Below are 10,273 nucleotides of genomic sequence, written 5' to 3'. Positions count from 1 at the left end.
ACCGATGAGTTGTCCATTGTCGAGGTCCCACAATAGCACTGTATTCCAAGATGCGCTTGCGAGGATGCGTTCATTTGGTGATATTGCAATGGCCCAGACCCAGTTGGTGTGCGCCTCCAGTAGTTCGGTTTGCTTCCATGTTTTGATATTCCATTTCCTAATCGAGCGATCGTCTGACCCGGAGATAAGAGTTTTTCCGTTCTTGGTCCAAGCCAGGCAACCCACTAGATGTGTATGTCCTTTGAGAGTTGCGACAAGCTCGCCTGTCTTTGCATCCCAGATTTTGATCGAGCACTCGATACGTTCAAGTCTTTCAGTCCGGGGCCCATCATATCCACCAGTCGCAATCATGGACATGTCTGGTGAATAGACCACTCTCCACACGTAGGTGTGCCCGGTCTTGATTGGCTCGAGGATTGTCTCTCCGCTTTCGACGTCCCATTGCCTTGCGGTCCCATCGTCATATCCGCTTAACACTCTTTGACCACCTCGACTCCAGCAGACAGACGCCACTGACTGTGTGTGCCCCATCCATCTAGCGATGACTTTGCGTGTGTCGATGTCCCACAACTTCACTGTGCCGTCCTCACTCCCGCTAACCACTTTCTTCCCGTCCGGAGACAACGCTATACAGTACACTTCACTTTCTCCATCTCTCCAGTCTTCTCCTATCTGTTTCCCGCTCTTCAAGTTCCATACACGCAGCGAGCCGTCACTTGAACAAGTGATGATTCGCTGTCCACCTGGCAGGTGTACGACGCCTCGCACCGGGTTGGTGTGTCCTTTGAATTCCTGGTGGGGTTTTATTGCTGATGTCTCTTTCGTTTTAGTGGTGGATGAAGCCATAATTTCAACTACGAAGTGCAGCACCATCTCAGCTTTCATCGATCAATTTCTAAATCACCACTTACAAAGAAGCCTCTAATCGGCGATGGGCAGGCAGCAGGGAACAGTCGTTTTGGTGGTCAAGTCAGAATTGAATCCACTGCTTCCTGGTACGTTTTTGTACATGCTGTATTCCGGTGTTCGCTTCACAGCTTATACACAGCATAGGCTGTGCACCTAAAGCGCCTAAACATCCACATGATCTCATTACGTTAAGCTTCAGTCCATGATTAGCTACTAGCTCTCAACAACTATGAAAGGCGAGAGGCCCTTCTGCCAAGCATTCCCATGGGTTCTCAATGTCAGCTGCTGTCGAACGCGACGATGAATTGGCACTGCAGTGGCTTGCGTTAGCTATATGCTAGCAACATTTAATCAGCACTGAATTCTCTCAAACTCACTGGTGCTTCAAGTTAGAGTCATCCTCTACCTTCAATAAGGACGTACATCAGATCAGCAACATCTTACGAACAAACAGCTAAGGAACATTTCCTATCATGTACTTCACTGAAATAGAATCATACGCGGTGTCCAATCAACGAGAGTCATCTAAGCAGCGTCACAGTCCGCATCATAGGCTGCGTCACCGTGGTAAGCGTCATGCTTACAAAGAGTCTGTTAGCTAGGGCAAGAGGAATGCTAGGATGGTGGCGGTTTCGAGACGAAGTCGGCTTTTGGTGTGCGGACACACTGCGTCAAACCAAGCTGCTCAACGTTCAACAGCATAATCATATCAGTACAGCTTGGTAGCGCAACCAACGTTGTATCCCATGCAATCGACATCCCGAGGAGTCGACAGTCACGCTTGTTCGTAGCGCAGAATATGACGAACGGTGACTACAAGTAGCGAACTTCGAAATTGTGAGGTTCCTCGCGAGCAATGAATTGTTTCGCAACACGGGATCCGCGTAAGGATTCGATTTTTGTGTTTTAACAACTAGTACACATCCGAGTCCGTCGTTCAGCAGTCCATTACAACACGATAAATGCCAGGCTCAGAAACTGATGAAGTACCGCGGGTTTCAAAATAAAATCAGGAAGTTACAAGTCAAGACGGCTGATGTAATCGTCACTAGTTCGATTTTAAATGCATCCGTTTAGCTCAGTGGTAGGGCACGCCACTCGTTAAATGAATGGAACCCTTCATTCCCCCGTAGTTCCGGCGACAATGTTTCCATGCACACCCCACTCAACCCCAAAGCCGAATATCACCCAAGCTGTGAGGACTGTGGCGAACCCAGCTCCAACCGCCACCCAGCGCGCATATGAAGACACAGAGCCTGATACAGGGCTCTTCAACATTACTTCCTTCTGCTTTGGCGTCGCACTCTCATCCTTGCTTTCCTCGGTAGCAGTATGCAGGCGTAGCTCCCAAAGCTTCTCCACTTCTCTTTCCAGATACTTTGGGCGTACCTCTGAGAGCCGCGCGGCGGGAAGACACCGCTTCCCGAATGGTGTATAGCAGGCGCCCAGGAGTGCACCTGAGACAAGCACGCAGGCAAACGCATATACAAGCCAGACCGTCACAGCACTCTCGAGCGAGTCGTTGGGGGAGAGGTCTTGAAGCCTCCCAGCTGCCGTCACGACGATGACGATGGAACCCTGAATGATCGATTCTGCAAGAAGAGACAGTGAGCGTGATGAGATGGAGAAGAACCAAGCATACTTTTGATGGCAAAGCTAGAAATCACGTCAAGAAGGTCAACAGTGAAGATGTGCTAGAGAACTCACGCCGTTGCATAGTAGCGAGAATCCGGTATAATGCTGCGCAAGATCTCCACTTGCGGAGCTGGTGTTAAGCTCTGCAAGATAATGTTAGAGTACTAGTGAATCGAGGATCTCGTGCATCTACCTGAGCAAACGCATAGAATACATATGCGCAAACTAAATTGGATTCAGTACAACATCTACCTGAATTGTCCCAACTCACCAAAAGTCGGCACTGTCTCGGAAAATCTCAACAGCAACATTGAGATTAAGAACATACACCCCGAAAGAAATACTAGCCTTATGATCAGCTTCTGCATTACCAAATGAGAGGACGCTCACGGATAGTCACACGGTGCCCACATGTATCAATAAATACGCCCTCCAAAGGGACAAGTCCAACAGGAAGGAGAAGGTAAAAACTCGACACCCATCCGCCAACTACGGCGCCTTTCTTGAGCCTTTGCTGTGCGAATTGCCTGCGTAAAATTTAACAGTCATAACACTATCGAAAGACAATCACTCACGTAGATATTGACAAAAATGACTGCACGCCAGCGTTTTCGAAGGTCGCAAAAAGAATCACAAACCAAAAAGTAAACGGCATCTGGCGCACAGCTGGCCAATTAAACGTTCTAGCCTTACCCGTACTTGGCTGGTCGACCCGTTTGGAGTGATCGACAACTTCGTAATGTGAACGAAGGAATTTATCAAGGATGACGATACAGATAGCACAGAGAAGAGAGAAGAGGCTTATGACGGCGCTTATCCAGAGAGGCCATGAATATGAGCCAAGATTTTGGGACATCACGTTCGCGGTGCTCTGACCGATATATTGAGCCAGATTCGCCATCGACCTACACGGTACAAGTGCACATGAGTTGTGAAGGTGTAGTCATAGAACCTACCATATGAGACCTGACAAAACGGTCAAATAGAAATATAAGGATCGCTAACGATCATGAGGTACCTCACCTATAGACACTCCGAAACCTTTTCCCGGCGCAAAATATGTGGTGAAGATTTTGTGCTGTGCATTATCTAGGGATCCGTCACCGATAGCCGCGATGATCTTGCCCGCCATGAGGACATGATAACTATTGAGTCCGTTTGTCGTTGCGCCGGCCTCTACGATGGTGCCTGCAAGATGAAATGCGGCAAGTATGACAGACATGAGTGGGCCTCCAAATTTATCGATGACGAAACCGAGGGCGATGCAGAGAAATGTGTTGACCTTTTCGAGAGTGAGTACGTCGGTTCCACGTTAGCGGAGCAAGACCGGCCGTACCAGATTCGTTACAGCTACCTAGCGATCCGAGAACGTCAAGACTGCTACTGGCACGATTATGTTGAGCAAAATACTTACGAGAGTAGCAAATTCGGAATTGTTAATCTTCAGTTTTTCCTCGATCGTTGTCTTCAGAGCAACGATAAGACCCTGTAAGCATGGAAATAATCTGTTTAACTTGAAATATGGGTGCGTACGTTGGACCAATGATTTCCGACTTGCACAATTCATGAGCTACTCAGAAAAATTCATGGAGATGGATACTTACATGTGCACATGCACGTTAATGCAATCATCACTACCTGCCACCTTAAAGGTAGCTTTGGCTTGGCAGCAGGGACTGGGACAGACAGAACACTGATTAATGACTGACGTTGGCCATGTTTGCCTTCGGCATCGGTAGGAGCAACAGCGTTGGCGGAGCGAATGCTGGCGGTGGACATGATAGGTGTAGAGGACCCACTCACAAAAGCCTGGATGTGTTCTTTTAATCCAACTTCAAAAATAGAAGCAGAGAAGCTCTTTCGAGTCATGCAGCCCGATAGCAAGCGGGGACCAAGCGAGGACCATTTCGTGAAGACAGTCAGGGTGTTACGAGTCCAACACTGTCCGACAGTCCCAGAGATCTTGAATTTACTATGTGCAGCATGATCCTAATAGCCTTATGTTGATATTGATATTGATGTTACCTCCACGGTCCCAGCCCGGTTATGAGGCAAGCCGTCATAAACGGACGAATTTGAATTTGAATCAAGAGCGATTATCAAGGTAATTAGTAACGAATAAGCATTCATCCTTGCGCCGTCCGGAGGAAATTTCCACGCCATGAGAGTATGCCAAATTTGGTAATTTTTGCCGCGTTAACAGCGGACGAGTTCAACATGTTCCGTCGCAAACCAGGACCCGCGTTCTCTCCTTATCGCACTGAACTCACCTTATTACTTTATTCTCTCTTCTACATGGACATCCATACTCTTTTGGGAAATATTTAACCCTCATGCCTGCTATTGCACACTCACGGCCTCCGAGAAACCATACGACGATAGGCATATCATCATTGTATACGATACTCGTGCTTGCTTCCTAAGGTAGGTCCACTTCAACGTAATGTGTCTTCATTGACAGAGCACTTCGTTGTCTGTGGACAGTGCGCTCTGCAGTCGCAGTCATGTTCTCCGGTGCGGAGCAGTCTTGTTGTCAGATCAAATCCCACCGCACGTACTTCATTAATGGCAATATGGTTCCGAGATTTGATTGCTCTTCGGGATAGAGATGTGGATATACTAATACCCTTTTTTTCTCTATACCAATGCGTGAGGGTACATGAAGATAATGGTGTGAGCTGTAACACAGTTCATGACAAGCGTGCCGTAGAATTGGAGGTTAGGGGCATTAATCGTCCAGTGCGTGACTATCACATCTATATTCTTGTCCCCCTTATCGGCCCGGACAACTTTTGACCTGCTCCGTCGTTGTATTCTGTATTTGGTGTGTGCTCGCTTGTGATGGTGTATCGAATGCTAAAAGGAGCAACGTGACATGGAAGATGCTCATAATTGCGGAGTCGGGGATTAGGTGTGTACGCACCACTACGATACAAATAACGGCTATAGTCTCGGACCGGAGAGAATTTTTTGAGGCATAGCGACAGGCTTGCATCTGCGAAGCCCAAGCCAAAGCGTTCAGAAGAACGTCGCGAGGTAGTCCACGTTCAGCACTGCAGGCACCCGTCTCCTAAGATAAGGGTCTGTTAGCTAGGGCAAGAAGAACGCTAGGATGACGAAGATGGCAGAGTTTCGAGCCTGCGAAAGTTCTCGTCAAGGGGCTACCGCTACCCCAACCGTGCTTCTGGATTATACTACTGAGCCTAGATGCCCAGTGGGAATAAAGGTTCCGTCTCGCGACCGCAATCGCATTCGATTATCGGCCAACTGCATACGGTAACCGTAACCCACCGGGAGGGCTAGTGAGGTAGGAAGCTTCGCACCACAGGTCTCGTAGCCTTTAACACACTCACCGAGGGACCCCTTCGGCCGTTTCCGAACCGATTGGAAATGTGGTAGAGAGCTCGGAGACTAGTACCCTTTGCGGATCCTGGGATCGTGTTGATAAAGGGACCTCGTATGTACTAGCATTACAACCCGACTCCACGCAATATGAAAGTCGCCTTCACATTGCGCGGAGCAGAAGGTCCACTCGATACTTCCCGCAAATTTATTGCGGATGAGGCTTGCCCTAGGAATCGAACATACTTCTGCAACAATCCTATCCGCGTCATAACAATAAGTCAAAGTTTTTATCTGCCCGGGAGAGCCCACGTCCTTGACCGGATGAATTAACTCCGTCGCATTCGCGCTCTCGTTCTCCAGCATGTTTTCTTTTTTATCATGACGTGTTTAATACATCATCTCATATCGATTTCCACCTCAGCGGCCTACTATGCGCCTACCCTCTCGAAAATACCAGATAACCAGAGACTTGACTTCCCTTTCGATGTCAATACGTTCCGGTGTCCTAGACTCGTGGCTACTCCACTGGGCCATTCCACCAACGCATTCAGGAACTAGATAGGCATCTCCCGCACTATACTTTCTGACGATACTTGATGGGGACTAGCCGTTGCCTTGTCATGAGTCAGATGGATTTATTATAGAAGTCTGTGCCCGAAGAAACGTATGCCCTTGCAAATTGAAAAGAAAACATAGACTCCCGGATGGTATTAATGCGTGTCGCTCACGGACTTTGTGCCATAGCATCCGTATTGTTGTAGCGGATTGATTCATTAGTACTAATACGCCGATGCGTAACCTAGACACGCTGCGAAAAAAAGAACTGCCCTCTTGATAAAGATCGTGTCTCAACAGCATCTATACTCGATGCATCCTGAGGCACTCTTGAGTTCGAGATACAGCTGTACTCATGGCAGCGGATCAATTCCACAATTGACTCATCTGGATCTCACATTTATTGTCGTCAATTTTCGGGTAAGATCGATCGATCAATCGGTGTGCATGCATATGAAACATTCCATTTTTACACTTATACGTTGAGCTGGAAAATACTACCGAAACACTAATGTGATACATCTTCACGTAATGTACAAAGAAACTGAACGTCCACATATTCGATGATGATGGAGAAGAGGGGTATGCTTGCACAGGTATAGAGAGCGGTCAGCATGTCCGCAAAATGGTCATGAACGTCGTTGGAGAACGACAAAGGAGGAGGGGGCAACAAGATCGTCGTAACGCCACGAAAACCCCAAGAAGGGATACGTGGCACTGCTTTGACCAAAACCGGTTTGATCCTAGCTTGAACACTCCCGACCGATAAATCCAACCATGCAGACGTGAATCAGTCTTCCTCCGGAACCTCGTAAATACTGGACAATGAAGGTCGGCGACGTGGAGTCATAAGACTGGTGCTGCTCCTACGACGGTGGTGGCTGCGCTTGGAGGGAGAAGGCATGGAGCTTGACAGTGGATGAATGTTGTTAGACGGGTGCGAGGTGGGGACTGAGGAAATAGACAGGTCGTCGGATAAGGACGACATGGAAGATGACGGAGATGAACTATAGATGACGTATGGTTCTTGCTCTTCCTCGCTCGATGATAGAGAGAGTGATGACGCAGAGGTAGTCAAGCGGGTAACATCACCGTTCTCTGGCATGGGTGATGATGCTGCAAGCCTACCTGAGCAGCCAAAGTTCATCTGAAAATTGCATTAGTGACATAATTCATGACATATTTGGAGTGATGATAACTGACCACATCCTGCCGTGCACTAGTCGCCCGAATCCACTCAGCAACACGACGAGCCCATTCTCTCTTTTTCAGAAACTCGATCCGTTCTTTCCTCTGCTGTGCGGTTTCGATGAAATGTTGCTGTCTCCCGCGAACATCATACGGAGGGGAATAAACAGGGGTCGTGGCTGGATATGATGAAGCGAGCAGGAGATCGTTCACAGGGTATCCTGCATCGTATAATTGAGACATGGTAAAAATATAGAGTGGGTAGGTCCAGATAGTGATGGTAATCTAGAAAGGGAGTAAAGTTGTGTACGAGGGTTGTCTCTGATTATATATGACGGCATGAATCGTGGTCTAGAATATTTTCCAGAAGCGGTTCAAGCTGTCTCGGATTAGTCAGCGTCAATTTCATTTATTAATCCGATTCATTTTGGAATCATCCGATGGCGGATCCGTTCAATCCGGGTGTAAGCTTGGACTAAGGTCTAGCTACATAAGTACTGTACAGCAACTGAAGCGAGCTTTGCACATATGGTCTCATAAAATTTGGACCGAGGGATACATCAGGATGGAGTCACATCCTCCTTATAATTAATTATAATCCATAGTCCGACATGACGTCGTATGCTGTTTACCTGTCACGACCCGGCGGTTATCTATCATGTTTCGCATCCGCGGTGATACCGCGAAGCCCATCCCAGAGGTTCGGTTCCAATTAGCTAGTAGTGGTGCTCACATGCCCCTCGTACCTTTCTTCTGCTCTGTTTTTAAGCCCTTCAGCCATGGCTATAAATCCCTTCTTCAATCCATTCCCAACGAAGGCCCTGACCAGATACGCGAGGAGCCCACCAAACACCTCAACCGTCTCATAACGTGTTTTGCCTCCCTCAACTTCTACGAGCGCCTGCCACCGTTCCGCGGTGAGCAACCAGTGTGGCATTTCGATGTTCACCCATGCTGTACGATAATTTTCGTGATCCAATACTGTAATCCGCTCGAACGCGGAGCCTGGAAACCACGGGTTGTCATATGACGGAGGAATGTGCACCGGGTGGATATATAGGTAACACCCTTCACGTGGAGTCTCGTCGGGCAGGTGATTCTTCCGCGCATCTGTGATGCGTTGGTCTCGCCTTTTCAAGTTATTTGCATCAACTGCAAACGTTGTGAACAGCATAGCTTACACGAACGGGTTCCTAGATTACCGAGTCAGTTAGGTGATGGTTATGGAGAGTTAGACCGGTCATCGTCAAGTGTGCAGCATTTACCATTCCTTGTATGACTTCCAGTCCATCAAAACTTCCCACACTTCTTTGCGAGGCGCATCTATAACACAAGAAGATGAGACTGAGAAGACACCTTTCGAAGAAAGTGGGGGAAGACCAGTTCTAGACGACGACATGGGACTTCAAGGTAAGCTAGCTTACGAACTTCTTCAAACAGTGTGGATTATGTAAGCACAATGATTCAAGACAAATATTGAAATAGGGCAACGCGGCGTGCTGGGGGCAGAATTGTTTGCGAGCAATTGTGCCGGCATAACCGGCAGAAGCGGCAAAACCATCACTTCTGCCGCTTGGCAAAATTTTCAAAGCGCTACCAGGCTATGTGTATGACAATGTATACTAAGTGTCACTAGGAAACACCATTAGAAGACATCAGCGCGTCCACATCCCACTGTCCGTTGTCGCGTGAGGTGTGATCAACTACCATGATCTCGTCGTCAACAGATTTCGGTACAAGACTATCAACATGCTCCAATTCTGCAAAATAAACTTGGCCCTCTAGCACTTCATTTCCGTCAACCAGCTCTCGTTCCATGGCTTCTTTCTCGCGTTCCAGTAGCGCAAATGCAGCGTCAATCTCGTCGAGTGATATGGATTCAGGAATCAGGACCCACAAGATCATCATCGATGTTCTGAGTCTGAGGTGCGAGTGGTGGCGCCCATGCAAAATTGGCTTCTAGGTCAGTAGCCGTATCGATGTTGATGCCTGGCTCGGCATTGGTGTGCATGTGTGCGTGACGTCGACGAATTGGCTTGCCATTAACCACGGCCTTCTGATGACTGTGGTAGCGAAGATTTACTCGAATCTTGGCCAGCGCTTCAAACGTGTCTACTGAGAGATTGCAGCGCTTCGGAGACTGAGTGCTACCCATATCCGAGAAGAGGCGTTCGACGTCAGCAGCATGGGGAACAATGGATAAGAGGGTGATTGCAAGTGCCTTCAAAGGATGTCCGTCAGCACTGACTGCAAGACTCTCCCACCATGCTAATCCATCAGCGTGTCCACCTGAAAATGGTGCGCGACAGAGGAGTACAGGTTGTACAATTGAAAATTTCTTCTACTCTACAGGTAAGGAAGTGCAGTTGCTCTGAGTCGTTCGAAAAAGGCTACTATGGCCAAGTAAGGTGAAGAAAGCTATTGCACTGTGATCCCTGTAGTTTGACATTCTGCCGGATTCTGCCCGCAGAATTCTGCCATCTGCCGGGCAGAACCGGTTTGGCAGAACCAGTTGGCAGAATGGCGGACTTCTGCCCACAACGCCCCTTGCATTGAACCGTTATTGATCCCTTTGGGTGTGATTGTTACGTCAGCATTTTTTTTCTGTGAATGAAGATCTAAATGTTAGTGGTCACTCATA

The 10,273-nt window shown here is 48.1% G+C and overlaps 4 protein-coding genes across 4 annotated transcripts; all 4 read right to left on the bottom strand.

The window, feature by feature from the left end:
* Positions 1–1,888: 1,888 nt before the first annotated feature.
* F5147DRAFT_604590 (MFS general substrate transporter) lies at positions 1,889–4,593 on the bottom strand. The gene is made up of 13 exons (XM_041432306.1): positions 4,149–4,593; positions 4,078–4,097; positions 3,959–4,030; positions 3,881–3,898; positions 3,568–3,826; positions 3,501–3,510; positions 3,120–3,449; positions 2,935–3,071; positions 2,816–2,887; positions 2,738–2,769; positions 2,617–2,687; positions 2,552–2,565; positions 1,889–2,501 (listed from the first exon to the last, which is right to left on the bottom strand). The coding sequence occupies exons 1-13, from the start codon at positions 4,411–4,413 to the stop codon at positions 2,029–2,031; spliced, it is 1,773 nt and encodes a 590-aa protein (XP_041298021.1). The 5' UTR covers positions 4,414–4,593; the 3' UTR covers positions 1,889–2,028.
* Positions 4,594–6,885: 2,292 nt separating this feature from the next.
* F5147DRAFT_671349 (uncharacterized protein) lies at positions 6,886–7,918 on the bottom strand. The gene is made up of 2 exons (XM_041435588.1): positions 7,648–7,918; positions 6,886–7,591 (listed from the first exon to the last, which is right to left on the bottom strand). The coding sequence occupies exons 1-2, from the start codon at positions 7,873–7,875 to the stop codon at positions 7,235–7,237; spliced, it is 585 nt and encodes a 194-aa protein (XP_041298020.1). The 5' UTR covers positions 7,876–7,918; the 3' UTR covers positions 6,886–7,234.
* A 280-nt stretch (positions 7,919–8,198) lies between these two features.
* Positions 8,199–9,064, bottom strand: F5147DRAFT_671346 (uncharacterized protein). Its single transcript, XM_041435587.1, has 3 exons — positions 8,898–9,064; positions 8,814–8,825; positions 8,199–8,762 (listed from the first exon to the last, which is right to left on the bottom strand). The coding sequence occupies exons 1-3, from the start codon at positions 9,029–9,031 to the stop codon at positions 8,345–8,347; spliced, it is 564 nt and encodes a 187-aa protein (XP_041298019.1). The 5' UTR covers positions 9,032–9,064; the 3' UTR covers positions 8,199–8,344.
* Positions 9,065–9,306: 242 nt separating this feature from the next.
* On the bottom strand, positions 9,307–10,174 carry F5147DRAFT_671345 (uncharacterized protein). Its single transcript, XM_041435586.1, has one exon. The coding sequence runs from the start codon at positions 9,785–9,787 to the stop codon at positions 9,512–9,514; it is 276 nt and encodes a 91-aa protein (XP_041298018.1). The 5' UTR covers positions 9,788–10,174; the 3' UTR covers positions 9,307–9,511.
* Between the last annotated feature and the right edge of the window lie 99 nt (positions 10,175–10,273).

This window comes from Suillus discolor, assembly GCF_016758755.1.
Source record: "Suillus discolor strain FC423 chromosome Unknown F5147scaffold_5, whole genome shotgun sequence".
Lineage (NCBI taxonomy): Eukaryota > Fungi > Basidiomycota > Agaricomycetes > Boletales > Suillaceae > Suillus > Suillus discolor.
Note: the sequence above shows the minus strand (reverse complement) of the source record. Positions and strands in the feature narration are given on the sequence as shown.

What these genes read in the sequence shown, in the direction of transcription:
- F5147DRAFT_604590 (XM_041432306.1), bottom strand. Translation starts at nt 4,413, where the DNA reads ATGACTCGAAAGAGCTTCTCTGCTTCTATTTTTGAAGTTGGATTAAAA. An exon ending in TGGGCACCGTGTGACTATCC is followed by an intron (nt 2,888 to 2,934) that starts GTGAGCGTCCTC and finishes TCATAAGGCTAG; the next exon opens with TATTTCTTTCGGGGTGTATG. An exon ending in TATTCTATGCGTTTGCTCAG is followed by an intron (nt 2,688 to 2,737) that starts GTAGATGCACGA and finishes ATTATCTTGCAG; the next exon opens with AGCTTAACACCAGCTCCGCA.
- F5147DRAFT_671349 (XM_041435588.1), bottom strand. Translation starts at nt 7,875, where the DNA reads ATGTCTCAATTATACGATGCAGGATACCCTGTGAACGATCTCCTGCTC. An exon ending in CTAGTGCACGGCAGGATGTG is followed by an intron (nt 7,592 to 7,647) that starts GTCAGTTATCAT and finishes TGCAATTTTCAG; the next exon opens with ATGAACTTTGGCTGCTCAGG.
- F5147DRAFT_671346 (XM_041435587.1), bottom strand. Translation starts at nt 9,031, where the DNA reads ATGTCGTCGTCTAGAACTGGTCTTCCCCCACTTTCTTCGAAAGGTGTC.
- F5147DRAFT_671345 (XM_041435586.1), bottom strand. Translation starts at nt 9,787, where the DNA reads ATGGGTAGCACTCAGTCTCCGAAGCGCTGCAATCTCTCAGTAGACACG.